The sequence below is a fragment of the Nelusetta ayraudi genome, unplaced genomic scaffold (genome assembly GCF_046127955.1).
Source record: "Nelusetta ayraudi isolate G7.1 ecotype Tasmania unplaced genomic scaffold, CSIRO-AGI_Nayr_v1 ptg000132l, whole genome shotgun sequence".
In the NCBI taxonomy this organism is placed as follows: Eukaryota; Metazoa; Chordata; class Actinopteri; order Tetraodontiformes; family Monacanthidae; genus Nelusetta; species Nelusetta ayraudi.
In genome coordinates this window covers 761980-784013 of record NW_027466182.1, presented here as the reverse complement: position 1 = coordinate 784013, position 22034 = coordinate 761980, and the positions used below count along the sequence as shown (strand labels likewise).

Here is a 22034-nt window from a genome sequence, read left to right as displayed (position 1 = left end):
ATAGCCCTCGTTACTTTGAACCGTATATTCCTTCTGTATGCATCCTTTCTTGTCTGATTCCAAAAACCAAAATCAGTCGGCCTTTCGACGAATAAACTTGGTTTGAGTTTTACAGTTCTTCTGCAGAGATAAGAGGAGGGAAAAACGTCTTATCGGACCGGAGTCGGCGCTGTGCGGAAGATGTACGAGTTTATAAATAGACCTCAGTCTTCATGATGTCAGTGTCTTTACTGAGCACACATCGACGGGCTATGTTTAATGTATGTGTGCATATATTGACAGTCCTCTGGCCCTTCCTTTTCTCCGGCTGGACTTTGGAAAGAACTATTTGTCTTTGGTGCACTGGACGGACTACCGAGAAAACCACACAGAGCATATATTTGAGGAGCGAACGTGTTGATTTATGCTCCTAATTTCGTGCGTGTGTGTGTGTGTGTGTGTGTGTGTGTTTGTTGAAATGGGAATATTTGTTCTGATGAAAAATGCAGAAAGTCAGCTGAATAAATAATGGGGGGGAATTTCTGATGCCTCTCATCATGGCCAAATTAGCATTTGTTGTGTGTTTTGTGCCTAAATTGTGTTTCAGCGTCATTAAAATTGATAGAGCGCTACCTCTTGGGTGTTTATTTAGTTAAGTGGAGGGGAGAGAGGAGGCAAAGTTATAACAATCAGCACACTTCTCTCTAGACAGACCCAGTCGTTCTAACTCCCATTATCCAGTTTCACAGCACCCCAACATGCTCAAGATCAAGGGGGCAGCCGGGGGCTTGGATTGAATCGCGCACACACACGCACACACACACACACACACACACACACACACGCACACACTCTTGACAACCCAGCCTCTCTTTTCCCTTGGCCTTTCTCTCTTTTGCTGCCTTTCCATCCCTCTCCCTCTGTAATCTCCGGGGCCCTCGCCCCTTTAAGACTGTAGTAAACTGTACCAAAACCCTGGCAGTCATCTCCTTCCTCGCAGGCGAATTACTCTCTAATCCCTGTAATGAGTCCAAAGATGCTTATTTATGCTGGAGTTAACCTCCACCAGTGAGCCCAGCCCCCGGCCAAAACGCACCCCAGCTGAGCGAAGCCTTTCCTCGGCTGACAAGAGTGAAGCGGGCCGGGTTTAAGGGGGAGAAGGGGGGAGGGACTGTTTTCCGCCTCCCTTCCCCCGTTCTGATCACGAGGACTTTAATTGCTGATTGCCAAGACGATCAATCGGGACTGCGGGCGCGATAGATAGCCCATTGGCGGCGGGCTGCTCTCAGATCTCCAGGCTGGGGGGCAGGGGGAGCGAACACACATTTGCACTCAGAGGAGGTTAATGTTTCTGGATAAGCAGTGAAATATTTGTCTCCAAGAGATGCACGGACGCGTGGCTGCGCCGGCAGGTCCTCAATTATTTAGGTTACTGACCAGTGTGACCAGTCTTTATTTCTTTTGCAGGTGCGCAAAGGAAAACGTCCTTGGTGGTGGTGGTGCAAGGCCAGAATTAATGAATCGCTCGGTTTAAAGCCAGCGTAAAAAAGTACTCAAATAGTCCCACGTTGGAATGAAAAAGAAGAGAGTGCACCTTGAGGTGTGGCTGGAATCCTACATCATGATTGGTTTTTGACACACTTGGGGTCCTCTCTCTCGCGCGCGCGGGCGCCAAGGACATTTTGACTAATGAATCCAATAGGCGGCAACGTGCATAAAGCCCCGGAATGGCGCCGAGCATTTGTCAATATTTTATGCGCCATGCGTTACATTAATGTGCGCCCAGGTTCCCTGGAAGCGGGATGAAGGAGATGTCCGAGATTAGGGATGCATATATGATCAGCCGTAATGCCGCCCTGACGCGCCATTGTCTTAACTTGACTTCCAATCCCCCCAAACCGTATTTTTTTCTTTCCCTTTTTTTCCATTGCAGCTGCGTCTCGTCGACTCTGAGTGAAGCCTCCGCCGCTCCTCGGGAAAGAGGTTCAGATAAAGAAGAAACAGTGCATTAAAGTCTATTAATTGACTTGGGCCACGGATTGAATTAGTTGGAAGTTGGAACAGAACTGCGGACTTAAGGAGGCTAGCCGGGGCTCCGTTAAGCCTATCTGTCTTTGGATCTTTTCTAATTCACAGGCTCCGTGTGGAGAGGCGGGGGAAAAAAAGAGGAGGAAGGAGCCCCGGATTCCCCAGCGGCTATGCAAAGCAATCTGCACATTCACACGCAGCCATTTAGGGAGCAAATTGGCCCCGTGCCCCCTCTGACGAAGGTTTTAAGAGAAAGGGAATTAGGGCATTGAATCCCTAACTAGATCTCCTTCTTTGATGAGCCTCTTTATCCTCCTGTCCCTCATCTCCATTCCTTTGATGTCGGCCGTTGATTTTCCTGATTAAATAGTTTTTAAAGTAAAAAGCTCTTCTCTGGGCTCTGTAATACCAGGTACTTTACACTACCTATTGCAGGTTCGCTTGTGTGCATGCTTGTTGAATAGTCCGTCTGTGGTATTCTTTAATTGGAACAGAGCCTTTGGCCCGCAGATAATAATAAGGGTTGTACAATAGCTCTGATTCGCACATGCATATTTCCTTTTTTTTCCCCCCTTTTTTCCTTCCACCCCCCTTCACCGACAAAGAATGCGGCCATTTAAACCCATGCCCGGCTTTTACCTCTTTATTTGAAATGGCTGCAAGGACTCGGAAGAGCCCCGCCTCCCCCTAATGAAATTAGGGGGTGCAAAATACCTGCGCCTCTCCCACTTCAGAGGAATCCCACCTTGCATTCCTCTTGCCCATGGTGTTGGCTTTTACCAGCTTGCCAACAGGTAAGGGAATTAAGTCCCGCTTGTAATGGGCAGATACTCCCAACAACCGACATCGCTTTCAAAGAGCGGATGACATTATGTTCAAGCCAAGAAAAGAGATGAGACAAAAAGACTCCACTTATTTGTTATCACCTCGGAGGATTTATTTTTCCTTTCTCGACACCTGCATATATATATATATATATATATATTTATTTATTTTTTTCCTTCGTTTTTCTTTTGTGGCATGTCCGATATGTCAGTCGGAGTTACAAGCATCCCGTATATTTCATACATTCAATAAAAGAAAAACATGCCAAACATAAAACAGCGAAAAATTCCTTGAAGGTAGTGAAATCCTGGGTGTACTCGAGTTTAGGGCTCCAGCCGCTGAAGGTACCGGTGTTATGAGAGTTCTTTGAACACCTGCCGGGCTTTGGATACCACCGGGCCCAATTATCTTAGTATGCCTTCTCTTCTTAACCACCTCCTCAGTCTAACAGGTCAGGGGAACAATCAATCACACCTAAAATAAGGAAATAATTTGCTGACCTTTTAGCGTTGCGCCGAGTTTTCGCGCTTACATTTTACACCCTGGAAAAGGGGGGGTGGGGGCGGAGGCGGGGAGAGAAGACAAAGCGTTGCTTATTTGGCAATATATAGAATTTGGCCTTTTCCTTCCTTCTGCTGTTCTCTTACCACCCCGAGATAATTTCAGGATCTATATGTTCACCTCAATATGTTTTGTTCTCAAAGAAGAGATACAAGGATCGGGATGATCCGCCAAGAGGCCCGAGAGCGTCGATAGGGGGTCACGACGCTGTCTAACTTTTGAAAAAGTTTAAATATAGGCTGCATCCTCTGACTCCACATTTAAAAAAGAAAAGGGAAAAATAAAGAAGCGCACCGTCGACGGAGAGCAAACGGTCCCAGATGCGAACGCGGGATGGTACTGTAGGTACGTTCTCCGTGCATGTAAATCTATTTATTTACCAAACCCTTTATCCTTTTGTTGCAGACACCACCGATTTTTCATCCCCTGGAAGAAAACGGCGCGGAACACGATTGGACGTGAGGGGTACTCGAGCGCATCGAGGGCAAAAACGCAAAACAGACGGCGGCCGAGTTGTTGTTTCAACTTATATTATTATGCTACATCCTCTTATTATTTCACATCCTCCGACTCCGACGCCGGGGCTGAAGGGATGGAAGCAAACTCTGCCCGACCTGCCCTCTGATTGGACGAGCCAGGACGGGGCCAGCGAGGTGGATTGGACGGATGACCCTGAGGGCACTTTTGGGGGGTGGCGGGGGTTGGTGGGATTACACACAGGTGTGTAGTGGTGCGTCGGGGGAAGGTCCTGCCAAAGTCTGCCTCGTTTTGTGTGTGTGTGTGTGTGTGTGTGCGTGCGTGCGTGCGTGCGTGCGCATCCTCCCTCCCGCCTGCCGTCGCGTGCGTTCGCCGCAATCTCCCCGTCCTCGTCCCACTGATGTCTGGAGCGGGCAGAAATGAGCAATAATCTGCGCACATCCCTCCCAGATGTCCCAGTTGAATTTCCTGCGGGCTTAAGGGCGCCAGCTGAGCCCTTTGAAAGTTTTGATAACTCCTGCAAATGTGATTGAACCTCCGCGCGCTCAGGAATGCGGCGCGCGGAGGCACAAATGTGCTTACCGCTGCTTCCCTTTCCAACGGAGATGAAAAGGAAGGCATGTGCGTCGGCTCCGCCGCTAATGCACCTATTGGTAGACAATAAAGTCCACCTTTTTTATTTTTCTTCGGGGTGGACTGTCGGGTAGCGTTTTTTTGTGTGTTTTTTTTTTTTAAATTGTTGACAAGCAGTTTGCGTACCAATAAAATGCACTCAAAGCGGCATGTAGTGATCAGCGCTTCATTCCCCCCCCCCCGTTGGCTGCATTTTATATTTCTACAAATTTGAACCATTGCACAAGCAAACCCATATTTGAATCGCAGACGATAGACTCATTGCCATAAATATTCACTGTTGCTGAGGGTTCAGCCGGGTTCGGCCAGGTTGTGGCTTCTGATTATTTTGCAATAAGCCAGAAGTTGTCAGCAACAACAGAGGACAGCGCTGCCAGCACAACAGGCCTTTATTCCCCCCCCCATCACGTGTCAATCAATGCCGCAGCAAGGCCCCGGATCCGCACGGGCAGGAGAACCGCGTAAAGTGGCATGAATATTTGATATTTCCCCGCCAATCCCGCCTTAATTAACGGATATCCAATATTCAGAATCTGGGAGAGCCAAGTCGAGAGCCCCCAAAAAATAATTAAAGAATGTAAAACAGGCACTAAACACGAGACACGGCCGGCGGATGGAAGAATCCTCGGTCGTCGTGCGAGACGAGGCGCTCGCCCTGCATGTAAAGAGATTGTATGGAATTTCTGTCAGGGAAAAAGGTAACAGGAGGAATTTCTAAATTACATGCGTAGGCAAGACGGCACACAATGCGAAACAGCAGGCAGCAGAAAGCCTAACCCTGTTAAGTACGGAGCTGCGGGGGTAATGACAATGTATTTGTGCATTTCAGCATCTTGGAATCTCCGGCTTGCCGGGCGAGGAGGAAATATAATTTTTTTTTTCTTTTTTTTTTTTTTTGGCGGTGGTTGTCATGGATACCTGCGTGTGAAGGCTTCCGCTGCGAGTCTCGACTCCTCCAGGAGATCAGTGAACCGCACGTGTCAACAAGCATTAACCTGCTCGGTCCGGCAGATGCAGCGGGACACATATGCGCGGGGAAAGAGGATGATGAGAGCGCACGCGCCGGAGAGCGCGCACGTTAACCTTCTCATCTCGGCACCCAATGGGTGAGGAGTTGGTGGTGGAGGGTGGGTGGGGAGCAAAAACGAGGTGGGGAAATGAAACGGCATGTAAACACACACACACACACACACAGAGGCAAAGTTGTGAGTATAAACACGGCTGCTGCTGCTGCTGCTGCTGCTGCTGCGTCGCTGCTGCTGCAGCTGCTGCTGCAATACCCCAGAGTAAACCTGTAGGAAAAACTTTGATTATGATGTTGCTCTGTTGTAAAACACAGGAATGTAAAAACCTCCACTGTGGAGTTTGTACTTTCCAAACACACACACACACACACACACACACACACACACACACACACACACACACACAAACACTCACACACACTCATGCCCCTCAAATATTCCGCTCCGCGACGTGTTCCGCTACGATTTATTCTCTCTGGTGCGGCGGCCCTGATAAAATTTTACATCACAGCCTCTCCATGCGTCCCCCCCCGTATTTTATTATTTCATTTCCCAGATTTGGTTCTCCATTCCGGCCCTTTCGGCTCACGTGGCTTCGCTGTGAGGAAGAATTAAGCCCGGTCTGGAGTCTTCCAAGTGGGAATATGCGAACTATATCATTTTTTTTTTTCTTCAATTAATAATTGTTTTTTTTATTGTTATTTTTGTAATGCCGGCCAACTGAATATATACATGCACAGGGCTGACCAACCCTGTCAGGGTGGGGTTAAGCTCAGCGCTACAAATATGCAAAAACGCAGGCCGAGCCTGTCAGTCTGTGCCTCTAGTTATGCTGGCGTCTTTTCGGTAATTTCAGCTAAATCCTTGATATAAAAATCTATTTTTTTTTTTTTTTAGATTCCCCCCCTCTTTTTTTAAGATTAAGACTTTTGTGGTTTGGCAGCGAATGGAATGCCCTTAGATCAGCTCTCTGGCATTTTCATAGTCTCCGCTTTCATCCGCTACACAAACACGCCAGACTTTTTTTTTTTTTTTTTTTTTTTTTCTCCGTGGGGCCCCTGACTGACATTCTGGGCTCGTTGTCAAGTATTATGTTCTCAAGTGTTTATGCTTGTCCTCTGGGCAATGCTTCTGGAGTCCTCTCCCTCTAGGCCCCATCCCCGACCAGGACCCGGGCAACGTTCGGCATCTCCGCCGCGTCTCCGGAGCCGCCCGGCGATTCTCCCTCAAAGTCAAATTAAAAAAGGTACGCCAGAAAAAAGGGGGAACGTATCTGCAATTCAGAACACATTTTTCTATCAGACAGGAGATATATTGCCGACTAAGTATTGTCAGATGTTGGCAAATTCCACATATTTTTCATATCCGGCCCCCTGAAACTTGGGGCTGCTTCAACACTCAAGGCACATCATCGACTGACTCCTTCTTTTTTTTTTTTTGACCCCGGGAGCCCGGGCAGAAATGAACCGAATATCCATTCTGTTTTTTGTTTTTTTTTTCCTCTCGCGAAAAATGTTTTCTCTGATATAAATGCAATATCACCGGCCATAAATCATTTAGGAATTCATTTGGAAATCATTTGAAAAACACATTTATTTGGGAGGGAGGGAGGGGTCATCAATAAAAAGCGGCGCCAGCATGGAAAGTTTTATTTATATATTCATGCATTCAGTTATTCATGTATTCACTCATTCACAAGGCCTAGTCGGTGGCTATGCATCAGACCCTTGTGTGTGCGCGCGCGCGCGTGTGTGTGTGTGTGTGTGTGTGTGTGTGTGTGTGTGTGTGTGACCTGCGGCACAGTCCTGCTATGCTGCAGGCTAGTGCTGTTCCCCAGGGGGCTCTCATCTTTTACTGAGCCCTGACAGAAGATGGAGGCAAGGGAGAGGGGTCCGCTGCATTAAAAAGCCTTTACCTAGCTCTGATTTATCACCCCTGCCTCACACACACTCTCTCTCACACACACACACACACACAAGCGCGCACACACACACACACACACACACTAGCGCGAGCTCACATCTCGCTGTTCTTTGCCTCAGCCCGACTCCACACTCTATCAAACGCAGACATATAGCGGCACGGATGCATGCACGCACACACACACACACACGCGCGCGCGCGCGCGCACGCACGCACGCACAGGGGCACAAAGACTTCCTGCCGACGCGCATTCGCACGCCATCAAGCACACACTCGCTCCATCATAAGATGGCTGCCTGGGAGAAAGAGTGAGGGGAAGGAGCCAAGCGAGGCGCGACACCACACTGGTGATTTTGCATTTTAATAGCACTTTTCCTCCCTCTTCCTCGTCCTCCTCCACCACTGAAACCTCCCATCCCTTCTATCACACCTCCACACCCCTCCACCCACACCACCCCGGCGGGTAATTCTGGCGGGGTCGCAAGAGTTCCGCCGCCTCCGTCACCGTCAGGGGGAGGCGAGTGACGCAATTACGGGGACGGCACTTCCTGGGTACGTCATACCGCCGCACGGCCCCGACGTGGCAGTCGTGGAGGGCGGAGGGTGGAGGCCTGGTACGGGCGAGGAGGGAGGTGGGAGGAAGAAGATTAACAGTGTTTGGGGGGGGGGGGGGGGGAGTACAAGCAGCGTGCAGGACAGGCTTTGTGCAGCCTTGCAGACTTACTGCAAAAAAAATGATGAGGACTTGCAAAAATGTGAATGATGGATGAATGTCACTCTTATGCACATGTTTGAGGTGAGTCACTTGTGCGCGAATGTTGCCCCAAAAAGAAAAAAAATATTCCAATGAGGCCCTTTCTACCGCTCACGATACTATTTCCTATATATTATTTCCTTTCAGGTGCAGGTTTCTGCCAAAAAGCCAATTAGTATCAGCGGATCCCACATGGGCCTGATGGGAAAATGCTAAATTTTGGGTCTCGTTTAGCAAGTCCAGACAGAATGTGCCCCTTTTTTTTCTTCGACGTGACCTCTATCAATTTAACACAGCCATGTTTGAAATTAATGGCAGAATGTCGGTGCGCGAGCAACATACTGATGGCAAATGGGGAAACTACAACTGCGGCTCGCACACCCGTGGGACACGGCACCCTGTCCTTGAGAAGGTCCAGGACTTGATAATCATATTCATGCATTCATTTATACATATGGGTGGTAATACATTTGCTTCATCTCCGCTGCTCGACTTATGACGACTGATTTTTAGAAAGAAAAAAAAAAAAAAGAACCCCACCAAAAAAGAAAAAACTCTGGAATTAAAGACGGAAAGGAATTAATTTGATCTCGGAATGGGAACCTACACCGCAGGCCTGCGTTAATGCAAGACGGCAATGAGTTATGGGATGTATGTTCCATATGTTCGCTTCTTTTACTGATGCATTTCATTAGGCGTGGGACGTGCAGTTTGGATGAGACTGATTCTTGCGCAGGAGGAGAAGCGACGCGACTGGTAGGACCAGGACACATTGATCTGCCTCATTGGTTATTTTCGGGGGTTTTTTTATCGCCCGAGTGCAACTTTGCAACAATCGATCAGACCTGCTTTCAAAGGAAGTTTTAGAGCAACTTATTAAAATGTGATTGCCAGCAATGTGAGCTTGTTACATTCTGTTTTTTGGTTGTTGTTTTTTTTCATGTACCTCTACGGGATTAGACAGAGAAAAGACACTTTGACGCTTCGGTGTGTGTTTTAGAGGGAGAAGAACATATTGTGTCTGCCATCGACTGATTTACATGTGAAATAAAAAAAAAAAAATGGGCTGAACGGAGGAAAAATCAGGTCGTTTGTTTTTAAAAGCGCCGTCGTCGTTGCTGCTAATTGGTGCGTTTTGCGGCGTGCCTCTCCTGTGTGCGTTTGCATGTGTGTGTGTGTGTGTGTGTGTGTGTGTGTGTCAGCCACCGAACAGAAAATGGAGGATGAGAAAAAAGGCGCTTTCCTGCCGCTGCAGCTGTTGCCTCCAAACCCATAATTCATTGTTGGGAATGTTACAATCTAGATTACATCTCTCGCAGCTTAAAAGTGTATTTTCCCCATAAACAGCAATCCGCAGCTCATAAAAATTAATTCGGCTTCGGCATAAACAATCCCCCCCCCCCCCGTGTCCTCTCACCCCTCACGTGTGTGTGTGTGTATACGGGCGTTTGTCCGTACAGCATAAACAATCCCCTACCCCTGTCAGGGCCACAAAGTAATCCATCAGTTTCTCCGCAGAAAACCAATTTCACTGGAGATGTTCAGTTTTTCCCGCAGACACATACACCACCTATCCTCGCGGAGCGGGAGGGGAAAAAAAAGGACACGCAAACACAGGAGAAAGAAGGAGAGGAAGGAAGGGGAGAGGAAAGATGGCCGGGAAATGGAAACGGAGAGGAAGGAAATGGAACGGACGGACGGAGGGGAGTGAAAAAAAACAAACAGACAAACAAACAAACAAAAAAAAAACCCTCCCCAAAAAAACGCCACTAGTGTTGTTGTGTTTAATGGGACACACTGTTGCTTTCTGTCTCATCTGTTCAATATAGCACATAAGGGGTGTTTGTCTGTTGCCCCGGTGCTCACGTGCACTGGGAGTTGACACACAAGCGCCTGTCAAACAGGCTTTATGTGACTGCTCCGAAAAAAGAAAAGAGAGGAGAGAGAGAGAGAGAGGGAGAGAGAGTGAGAGAGAGAGAGAGAGAGAGAGAGAGAAAAGAAAAGCCACGGCTCCGCTTCTCTGCACCGGCGTGTTTGCAATAAAAATGAATGAATAAGAATGAGGGGCTGAAAAAAAGGAAGGAGACGGAGGGAAGGAGGAAGGGGGAAAAAAAAAGAAAGAAATTTTCTCTCTTTTGACCGTTAAAAACTTGGAAGTGTGGCATTATGAGCGGGGAGGTGACGTGGGGCCGCGGCAGGGCCCCCCCCCTCCCCCCGCCACCCTTGCTTTTTTTTTCTTTTTTCTTCTTGTTCTTCTGGAGCGCCGCCAGATGACAACATAATTACAGAGTCATCGCACGACACGCGATTAAACAAACAATGGCCCGTCGTTTCCTCCTAAGGTCTCCGCCGCCGCCGCCGCCTTTTGCTTCTCCGCCAGCGTCGCCTTTTTCTTTTGTTTTTTTCCCCCCGCCGAGTCACATGCGTCGGCGCCCGTCGAGGGAGGTGGAGTCGGGCGGTCGTGAGGGGTCGAACCCGGGCGTACGCACGCTTAGCCTTGGCCCGGGAGTTGTTTTTACATATTTTTTTGCTACAAATGTGAGCTGGACGGCGGCCTAATGCACGGCGGTGGTAATTGGCTTAAAGTTAAAACAAGATGAGAAAGGCCTTCATTTCGGAGTCGCCGCATCGCCGCTAATGACCGGAGGGGCCCCTCCATCCGACTGCCATCTCGGCCTATTATAACTCGGAGATGGCTCGTCTGCGCCCCCCCCAACCCCACACCCCCCCCACCTCCTTCCTTAAAGATGAATGCAAATTAAAAAGCATTAGGCTACATTCATTTGCCGTCTTTTGGCACACGGGCCACTTTTGGTCTGAGGGCCACTTAAGGCTGCCTTATTTCTTCGTATGACCTTGGAATCAAAGAAAGAGCCAGTTTTAATGATTCAGAGGGGCTCTTAGGGGGGAGGGGGGGAAGGGGGGGGGGGGCTCGGCCAAGGGGAGGAGGAGGAGGAGGAGGAGGAGGAGGAGGAGGGGGGGGATACGGGCAACACAGGCTGCTCATTAAAATTCTCATTTAAACATTAAAAAAGCTTTTTGTTACAAATGTCCCTGCCAGGATGCTGAGTCGATGCACAAAGAGCTCTGTAAAAAAAAAAATATATATATATATTAAAAAAAAAAAGAAAAAAAAAAAGCTCAGAATTGGAGCCAATTTGATGTCAATGCCCCCCCGACCCCCCCTACACACCCCTCCCTCCACACACACACACACACACACACACACACCACTTCATGAGTGTTTCTACAAATTATAAAGCCTGCTTATTTGGCTGCTTTATAATTTTCTCGGCCAGACAGCGCCAGCCTGTGTGTGTGTGTGTGTGTGTGTGTGTGTGTGTGTGTGTGTGTGTGTGTGTGTGTGTGTGTGTGTGTGTGTGTGATAAATGACGAGCTCCGCCGCATTGTGATTTGGTGCAGGGCCTGTGAATGACCTGGGGAATGCGGCGTGTCACTTTATATTTAGCTTCCATTTCCTCACCGCCTGCTCTTCCGCGGCGCACGCTATGATTTCGGCGCGTGGGATGCTCGGTGCGCGTGCGTGCGTGCGAGCGTGCGTGCGTGCCCGCGCCCCGGACAAAGAGTAAGACATATTCCATCACCCCTTAAAATTCCTTCATTCCCTCCTCCATTGCCCCCTTATTTCCCCGACGACTCGGCAGGCCTTGTAAAAAAAATAATAAATAAATAAAGAACCTCGGTCTGGCTTCCCAGCGCCCTTTAAAATGTAAAGCAATATTACAAAGGCTGACACTTTGATCTCGGTCACTCTGGTATTATTTCGCAGGGGGGGGGGGACGTATGGGGGGAGCTGCAGCCAGCCAGCCAGCCAACCAGCCAGGCCACCAGTTAAACACACGTGACGCCAAGATGTTTCCATTTTACAGGTTGTTTTGAAAATGAACACGACCTGATGACAGAAGTGTGACACGCTCCGTCTGTTGCGCCTGCTAAGCTGTGATTAATTTTCTTTTTTTTTCTCTCTCTCTCTCCCTCCCCTTTTTCTCTCTCTCGCCGACACAGATCCGGATCCATCTGACTGACTTCACCTCTGGTGTGTTTAGTTATTTACAGCCCCGACAATGAGGGAGAGAGAGAGAGAGAGAGAGAGAGAGAGAGAGAGAGAGCGAGGGGGAGGCCTTGAACTGCCGCTACACAAGCAGCCTTTGTGTCGGAGGAGGCAAACAACAAAAAACAAAACAGGAAATCAGACTTTTGTCCGCTCGAGATGCCGTCGAAAAAGAAAAAAAAAACAAAACAAAAGCAACCAGAAGAAGACACCTTGTTTTCATGTGTCTTAAGCAATCCCGTCCCGACGCCTTCACAGGTGCCGCACGGCGCCGCTCCTCAGAACAGATTGGGAAACAGCACAAACGATCGACGGGGGGAGGGGGGGGGTCCCAGCGGGCCGCCGTAACACGCTCGTTTGCAGACGCGCCTCTGTTGCGCCGAGACCATGTTTGATTTCTCTCAGGTCGCCCCTCCCTCCCCCTCTCCTTTTCTCCCCCCTCACCCCCTTTTCTCCCCGACGCGCGAAAACTCCCGCTTCACGTCTATCACTCGCTCATTTTGCCACTTCACGTCACCTACTTTCTTTCCTTTCCTTCCCTCTCGGTCCCTGACACTCCATCAGCCTGCCGGCCCGCCTGTCTGCCTGTCTGCCTCTCCCTCTTTTCTTTCCCTCTCTCTCTCTCTCTCTTTCCCCCCTCTCGGGCCTTCCCGCTCTCCCTCACACCTCCTCCTCCTCCTCTTTTCACTTTCAAATACGCGTTAGCCGTGCACCTCGCCGAAGTGCCAGCAGTCATTGTATCCTTCACGCGCCAGGCAATAATAAGTCAAGTGCGCTTCTCCTTCTCCTCCTCCTCTGTGTTCTTCACTTCGTCTCCGCTCTTCCCTCTTGCACCAAAGAAATGAGGTGTATCCGGAGAAAACAATAAAAAAATAAAAAAAAGGGAGGAAGGAAATTTACTTTATGTCTTATTTTTGCATATTCTAATGTGTGTACGACTCGGTTTGACACGCGAGTGGCTCTAGACAAATGCGCGTTTGTTTTGCGTCGTTTGGAGATGATGCGACTCTCGTCGCCCGCGACTGCGTCCACGCCTCGGATTCTCTCCCACGGGCGGCGGCGGTGGTGGGGGTGGTGGTGCTGGTTTGGAAAGTTCTAGCTGAATTAGCCGCCGGCCCCTCCCTCCGCCCCAACCCCCGCGCCAGTGGCAAAGTTGCGCGCCGCACCTGTTCGACCGTCGTCCTCCTCTGGCCGGCGATAAATAACGAGAATTCACGTTGAGTATTTGTCGGGTTTCCCGCCCCGATGATTCGCAGGTGGCGCAGCTGCGCCGGTTATTTCCGGTCGCGGCCGTTAATCACCGGCCTGACGCTGAAATATGGCTCGCATTTTTCCACCGGTTTTAAAATAGACGTCCCCTCGACTGCATGGTATTTAGGTGGCGAAATAATAAGAATGATAATAATAATAATAATAATGATGATAATAATAATGATGCCGAGATAAAGCCATGGCTGTGCTTTATGAAAATGGACTTTTCGGCAAATGTGAGCGGAGCTTGTGAAAGACTGAAGGAGCCGACGCCGTCCGTCCGCCCGCCCGCCCGTCCGTCTGTCCGGCCTGATAGCAGTAATTTGACAGTTTCAATTCCGGTGCAGCAATCAGGGCTTTGACGTGAGCAGCAGATTAATAACCGGCTTGGCGCTTGAAGCGCTGCGATGGAGCGAGTTGAGGTCAACCCAAATAATACGCGAGGAACTCAAATAATAATAACGACAAAAAAACGTATACATTGAAAAATACAAAACACACAACTGCAAGTGTCTCCTCTGCCCCCCCCCACCGACCGACTGGCCGACGCTGCGGCCGCTGGCAGAACGTGACAAAGGTTTACATTAGCAGCCGACTGTCCAAATATCCCATTATGAGCTGTTTATCCTCGTTAAACGATGACAACATAGCAACGCCGATACGCCGAGTGGCCTCAGACGTGATGTTGGTCAATATCTATTGACAGACAAATCACTGTTGTTGTCCTTTGGTTTTCGTCATCGCCGCCCAAGCCCTCCAACCCAACCCCCACCCTCCCCACCCGATGCATGAGGGGCTAAACTGGGAGTGAATGTGATTGGATTTTCGGTCTCCGTCATTAAATTCCCATGCGAGGAATACTAATTCCAGTATTTAGTGCGGTGATGCTGGGGCTTGCTTTCATCTTAAACTGATTCCAGTCTAATTAGATTGGGCATGTGGGGGGTGGTGGATGTCTCCGTCTGGACTAATCCCTGCCTCTCTGTCCAAAACATTGTATTATCCAGAGAAAATCCATTGGCTGCAGGCTATTCAAAGGGAGATCTGCCTGAACCGCAGCCTCTATACTGTATCATCCGGAAAAGCTGTGGCTGGAAGGGCGCGCTGCGCGGCGAGGGCGGAACCCGGCGCTCGTGAGTGATCTATGGCTCGCAGAAAACGCCATTTAGAATTTTACAGTAAACCTTTTATCGTATTCAGGGCAAGACCGCTCACTGTTTTGGCCTGTTTAGCAAAGCTGCGCCGGAGCCGGCCCTCTCATTGGAGGGACTTTTTTATTATTTTTTTATTTTTTTCAATTCTAGGACAGCGTAGGAAGGCAGGTGGAAGAAAAAAAAAAAGATAAAAATTGAGCTTTCTCCAAAGCACGGCCGCTTTAAGCAGTTTATGAGCTTCTGCTGTCAATGTGACGTGGAAATTCATCAAATGTGGCACAAAGCTTTCAAGAAAAAGAAGGCAGTCTTTGGAGAAGGGTGGCTGCGTTTTTCCACACAAAGGGCCCGGATTCAAAGAACAATTCAAGCTAAAGTTTCATTTGACTGGTGTGAGCGCAGCCGTGTCAACGCTCGGCCACAGTGTCAAACGACGCACAAGTGCTCTTCAAAAAAAGGTGTGCGGCTGGAGGTGCTGCACACCTTTTCAAAGGTTTTAAAAAAAAAAAAAAAAAAGAACAAAAAAAAAGCTGTGCCTATCAGAATCAGGAAGTCAGCACTGCCCAAATAAATGAATAAAATAGAGCAAACAAACAAGAAAAAAAAAAGCACAGATCAAACACACAGCTGCACCAGCACAGGACTGCTTGGCAAACAGGAGCCGCACACGAGAGAAGAGCCTTTATAGGCGGAGTTAACGACTAACAGGTGAAGCGCGTCAGCTAATTAGCCGCAGCTGGGAGCTGAGAGGAGCAGGGCAGGGGAGGGGCAGCAGAGAAGACGTGGCAAGAAAAAAATAAAACCTCGAGGAAATGACGAAGCCAGAAAAAAAAAACTGATCAAAAAAAGTAGAAAATAATACCAGCACGTAACTTTAAAGGACCTGACAAAAACTTCCGCTGGGGTTTTGCGTTGGATTGATCCAGTTTGGGTGGGCAGAGGTCACGCTTTCATCCGCGAAAAAAAACAACAAAGCTCTTTGATTTGTTGATGCGAAGCCTCGGGTGCTGATTGTTGCACCGCAGACCAGGCGCTTTTGTTGTGTTGTGTTGTGTTGTGTTGTGTTGTGTTGTGTTGCACCGCACGCACCGGTGCGAGTCTGCTCGCAGCGTCTCGGGGCAAACTTTTGTGCTTTTTTTGACGACTTGTACGTCGTCTTTACGTGCGAGTTTCAGTTTGTTTCAATGGATGTTTGCCTGGAACGATGCTCGGACACAACGCACTTCCCCCTTGACCCCCCATGACACACACACACACGCATACACACACACACACAAACCATGGCTCACAAACCTTTCCTGAGCGTAGATCACTCTGTCACCTTGCTTGTAAAATTACGGCCACACGGCATTGAAAAGCAAAAAGAGTGAAGAGGTCCTTCTGAGAAGACCGGGAGGAGGGAAAAAAAATGAAAGGCCTTCAGCCATTGTTTTTCGCAAAGGTCAAACGCAATTCAATCCCATAATATGGTCGGGATTTGGAATGGGGTTGCGGGGGTGGTGGGGGTGGGGGGCTACCTCAGCAACCCTGCCCTGAGAAACAGGAAAGGGGCCATTCAGCAAAACCTCGGAGCTGAGCGCGTCCGTCAAGGGCGAGGGGGTGAAAAAGCAAAGAAAGAAGACGGAAGGAAAGAAAGAAAGAAAGAGAGAAAGAAAGAAAGAAAGAAAGCTGTTTAGGAGGCTTTTTTTTTTTTGAAACGTTAAAGTCGTTTTTACTGCTTTGCCGCCGTGTGCTGAACAAAACAATTGAGGCCAGAAAAGATCTTCATCTCGCGCTGGACCCCCCACTGCTGCACCATCACCTCCACCACCTCCACCACCTCCACCTCAGCAACCCCTTCATTTTTTTTTTTTGCTGCCCTCGTGAAATTTCATTAGACGGATTTAACGACTTGTGAATGTCGCCTTCCTCCGTGACCCTTCCGCCGGTGGCGGACACGTCTGGCTGCCACGCCGTGATGCATGGTGTGACGTGACGGGGGTTTTTGCTGACCTCAGACGCGCCGGTGGAAGAAGCCGCTTCGAAAAATCGCCATCCGCCGACCCCGAAAATGCACACGTCCGACCTCGGGCCCGTTGGACGGGGAGGGGAGCGTGAGCCGCACCTGATCAGATCCAGATTAGCGCACGCTTTCAAGCGTAATCCGCGGCATCTGCTCGGAATCAGATTAGCGCAAATATCATAATGACGGGAAATTCCCGTCGTGCCGTTTGGAATTTTAGCCCGTCAGCGACTGTGCAAGTGACAATTACCGGCGCAGACCGGCCTTACAGGTTGGCCGTGACAGTTATTTGTTGAGTCTTAATTGCAGATTGTCAAGATGCAGAGTTTACGTCCAACGTGTTGACTGACTGACTACCGACGATCGGTTTGTTGCTTGGTTTGGTGTTTGGAAACTCTTGTGTTCACCAAAATATCCTCTTTTGCACATTTTTGTGGCCCCAGCTTTGCTTTGAGAGTTGTTGCAATGTGATGTCACAAGGGGGTCTTACAGCCAACATACCTTGCGGTTTGCAAGTTAAACCCCAGGATCTCCCAGCTCTAGTTCAGGGCGACCTTGTTTTTATCCTTTTTCAATAAGGGTAAAGGTACAACAAGTTGTCAGTTTTAGCTGGAGGCTCTAAACAGAGAGCTAAATAGAGTGTGTTTTAAAGTAACAGAAAAGTAACAGAGCTCCTGAAATAAAGAATATTTGATGAGACCAACCTGGTTTGCAGATACAGTTTTTAATGTATCACAACAATGAGCAACAAACATACTTGATGAACTATTTCCAGAAGTTGTTCAAATACCATCTACAATAAACGTCATTTCAACTATGACAACAGGTCTGTGACAAAATAAAAAAAAGGTTTCAAAACCATGTTATTACCGTGATACGGTACAGTTGAGACCTCAAACAGTACAGTAACAAAAACTAATGCGACTACTCTCTATATATAAAACATCAATAACATTTTTGGTTTAGTTTATTTAAAGTTTTAGCCATAGGGGCTTCTTCTTATTAAAACTTCAGGGTGCATTTCCTATGTAACCCAGATGTTGAAGAGTACATATTGTGTAGGATATGATTGCGCCATGAAAATCCCTTTGACATCCAGAAGAACAATTCCAATTTCAACCTTTTGAAGGCTGTCCCCAGAAACATGACACAATCCATCCATTTTTTTTTTTTTCTTAAAAAAGTTCTTTTTTTTTCTTTTTGGCTGCTGTGCAGTTGCAATATCTATGTACAGTTATATTGTTGGACCATCCTTTTTGTTGGTTTGTTAGCTTTTACCAGTCCTTGGTGTGGAAAGCGTCCTGCCTTTTGCTAACATCGTAGCACGTGATGCTAGGTCGACAGTTCAGTCTTTGAATGCTGAGCCACAGAGTTGGGGGGAGGGGGGAAAGGCAAAAAGCCAGAGTTGTGAAAGCCTTTGGGATCAGGACAGTCGCTCATGTTTGTACAATGGCAGAATTGCACCTTGGGAGGCCAGGATGTCTCTTATGAAACACAATCGAAAAGTGTCTTCAGGATCAAAGCAAATGTTAAAAATACTAAAAATCCAAATAATGACATTGAAAAAGCTCACACGGGAAATTAAAAAAAAAAATAAAAAAAAATCCCAAAATTGACATTTTGCCTTAAAACTCTGGAAAAAAAAACACCTTTACAAGAACAAAAACGTAAGAGGAAATGTTACTTGATTTCATTGTTTGAAACAATAACTAAGCATGATTTGATTTAACCTGTCAAACAGTTGCATTACATGCTACTTGCTCATCTCAGAATAGGAAATACCAAAAGCAATACATTTTTGCATTTCTTCATATTAATAAATTTGTACCATGCACAGCCAACTACGAATATGTACAACAGCTTAGCTTTCTTTGTTCACAAGCCTTTATCTTTCATACAAATAGCCTTCTGTAACTTTGGAATGAATCACGCCAGGTTTCAATTAGCAAACTAGAAAGTGATTCATAAAAAAATTGAACACCCTTTGACAGCTTTCACATTCTTTGTTCCACAGCAAAATAACAAAAAAAAAAAAAGAAGAGAGGAGAAGAAGACAGAAACGAAACAAAAACAAAAGAAGAAGAGCAAAGCAAAGCATTTTAGTGGATCATTATTATGCCTGGTAGAAAGTCGAGAGAACTTATGGCAAAGCAAAAATAACATTACACAGTAGCAGCAAAAAACTTTGTAAGGTAATACTTTGCAATGTTGAAATCGCTAGGTGTGAAAAAACAAAACATGAATGCGTTGACTTTGACTGTAGGTCATCTGAAGTGCCCAGAGAATCAATGGGAGGACGTCAAGCTATGCACTGAATGGCTGCGTACAGGTGTAACACTGTTTTTCGTCGTACAAGTACACAAAAAATGTTTTCATATACAACAAAAATGCTGTCCCCCTTTTAAAGCAGCATAATTGCAAATGATCATACTTTGTTTTTGTTTTTTTTTGTTTTTTTTTCCTTAAACATTGTGACCAACTTGTACCTTAACAGTTTCAAGTATACAGTACTGCTTTCATGGATGCACCAATTGTTAAATAGATTGTTAGGCATCAATCCAGTAACAAATATGGACCAATATGCTGCTGCAATAGACACAAATAATAATTAAAACACAAACGTACATACATACATACTTACATACATACAAACATAAATTCTATTAAATTAACAAATGGCCTAATCAAATAATAAAAAAAAAGAAAAGACAAATAAAAACCAAAATAAGTGCACTATAGTCCAGACACAAGCAGGTACCGTAACAGTACAGCAATTCACAAATGAAAAATGTTATATTCACATAATCCGAGAGAGTCTATCAAAACTAGAGTTATTACCTCTTGAGAAAAGGGTGTGAGCAGAGGTAAAAGTAAAAGGGTAAGAGTTGGCACAGATTAGTATATACTACAAGAAAAAAAAAATAGTCGGGGTGGGAAATAGATAATAGAGCTTGTCGTAATACAAACTGGCAAACACAGGGGCATCATACACATTTACTTCACCATTCTAAATTCCCTCAGTGGCAAAACCATACTGTCTTTGTAGGGCAAAACTAAAAGGATATGCACATCGTCCACTGTAACAGTTATATTGTCTCTTGGTACTCTATACACATCAAGAAAATGCGTCCGATAAAGCTTGACATGTTTTGGTTATAAGCCAAGTGTACCCAGGCTTGTTGCTGCTTTAACAAATGAGAAATGTATGTTCTGACCTGAGAATTTAAAGCTACTGAATTACACCTATCTAAACTAAGAGAGATTCTCTTTGAGGGTTCTGGATCGTCATCCCATACAGTACATGCTAGCATTTGGAAAACAATCCAGCTGAGGTGCAATTTGCTATCGTGAGAGTTTTTGGCTTGAAACAAGCCCCCACCAAAGGGAGCCTGTGAGATTTTTTTCCTACTCCTTGTTTTTTTTGTATACAATATAAGCTCAGTCAAGCATCTGCAACAGTTCTGTCCATAACAAAAATCAATCAATATCTTGCCAGCATATCAATATGGGAAAAACAATCCTGAGTCAATCATTTGGTACTGTAATTTTTTGGGTTAAGAGAAACTTTGGAACTGCAGTTTAAAAAGTCTTATTTTTTTTTTTCTTTAAGCAAGGGATCCTTTTTGTCACTCCTACACACTGAACATATCCATTCTGATACTACTGAAGCCCGCGTCTAGGCCGGCGGCCGACTTGGCCTTGACCTCCAGCGCGTTATCTAAGTCATCCAGCTTCTGGCTTAGCTCATTGTCAGACTCGTCTGAACAACTCTCGGTGGGTAGTGAGGTTGGAACCCCTGAGGTGCTGCAGGAAGTTGAGGTAACCGTTGACGGTGAGGAGAGGGGCGGGGGAGGAGAGGCAGACGGGGAGGAGGAGGAAGCAGCTTTCCGGGCTGTGGTGGCCTGGAACAGGACATTTGGCCAGGACTTCATGGACAAGTGAGAGAGATGAGGAAAGGTGTTATTAGAAGAAGCTGCAGACTGCGAGGTAGATGTGGTGTTAGGAGTAGGGGAGCAGACAGAGTGAGGTAATAATCTAGTATGCTCTTTGGCATTTCTCATTGCTTGTTTGATTGTTTTCTCTTTGTGCAAGCTCGACTGGAGGTGTTGGCCAAGTGCTTCGTTCCCGTTAACGACCACGTTGCAGGCAACGCAGGTGTAGTTGCTCACCGCCTTCCGAAGCACTGTCTCTTGCGGGTCAGTGAACGGGTGTCCATAGTAACAGAAGGACTTCTGGTGGCGCACCACGGAATCCTCGTCAGCGAAGATCATCTGGCACTTCCTGCATATGAACTCATGCTTCACGGACGGCACAATGAACGCGTCGGGGAAATCCACGGTACTTTTGGTATCTGTTTTGGGTTCTTCTTTTGTGCTTTCCGTCGAAGAGCCTTTGTTGGTGTCGTCCTTAACGTCTGCGGATTCTTTTGGCTTGAAAGAGTTGGTGGTGCTCGGGACGCCGTGGGCGGTCTTCGCCGCGCTCGCTTTCTGCTGCTGCTGCTGCTGCTTCTTCTGCTGCTGCTGCTGCTGCTGCTCGAGTTGCTTCTGCTGCTGCTGCTGCTGCTTCTGCAGCGAATCCTGGAGGGACTGCTGGTACTGCTGCAGGAGCGCCGATGGGGAGAGGCCAGCGGCCATGGCAGCTTGCGGGACGGCGGCGGGGCCGTACGGGAACAGGCTCTCCATGCCACACAGCGGTGGGAAGTAGCCCCCTGTCTGGACCCCTCTGGGGAGCTGGGGGGTGAAGCAGTTGGGGAACCCCGGTAGGAAGTAGGGCAGGAACTGGCCACCGAGGAAGGAGCTGGGGTCGCCTGCACCGGCAAGGGCGTTCTGAAGCGCCTGCAGCTGCGCCATATCCAGCTGGCTCTCGCTTCCTGGCTTCGCCGGAGCGGCGCACGGTTTCTCCCTCTTCCTGGCCACGCTGGGGGTCTCGGGGCGCGAGCTGCTCTCGTTCTCTCTGTCCTTTGCCTTCGTCTGAGGTGGCTTGTCTCGGGATTTCGGGCCGCCGTCTCGCTCTCTCTCTTTGCTTTGCTGCTCTGTGTGATTTGCGGCTGCCAAAGGTGTGGAGGGAACAGGAGGAGGAGGAGGAGGAGGTGGTGGAGGAGGAGGAGGAGGAGGAGTCTGCAGAAGAGTCTTGGTTGGGGTAGTGCTGAGAGACATGGCAGGAGAAGGGGTGGCTGGTGTAGGGAACCCAAGCATGCCAGCACCGGGAGACGCTAAAGCTGAAATACAGTGGTATATAAATATGGAAATGTTCAATACTTTAATATTCACTCCCAAATCATTATGGTAATTAGTTTGACAAGATCAAGGTGATTCGTTTGGTACTGGCTTACGTTTTTGTTATGGATCAAAAC

At 47.7% G+C, this 22034-nt stretch overlaps 2 protein-coding genes across 2 annotated transcripts in view; one reads left to right on the top strand and one right to left on the bottom strand.

Moving 5' to 3' along the window:
• The window catches only part of hnf4g (hepatocyte nuclear factor 4, gamma), a 180907-nt gene extending 164907 nt beyond the window's left edge, over window positions 1-16000 (top strand). The window contains exon 12 of the transcript XR_012929466.1: window positions 15988-16000. The gene's annotated coding sequence lies outside the window, so the exon portion shown is untranslated. The remainder of the gene's footprint in view (window positions 1-15987) is intronic.
• A 1385-nt stretch (window positions 16001-17385) lies between these two features.
• Window positions 17386-22034, bottom strand: part of zfhx4 (zinc finger homeobox 4) — an 84229-nt gene continuing 79580 nt past the window's right edge. Inside the window, exon 12 of the mRNA XM_076051061.1 lies at window positions 17386-21899. Within this exon, the coding sequence (XP_075907176.1) occupies window positions 20314-21899 (1586 nt within the window). The 3' untranslated portion in view covers window positions 17386-20313. The remainder of the gene's footprint in view (window positions 21900-22034) is intronic.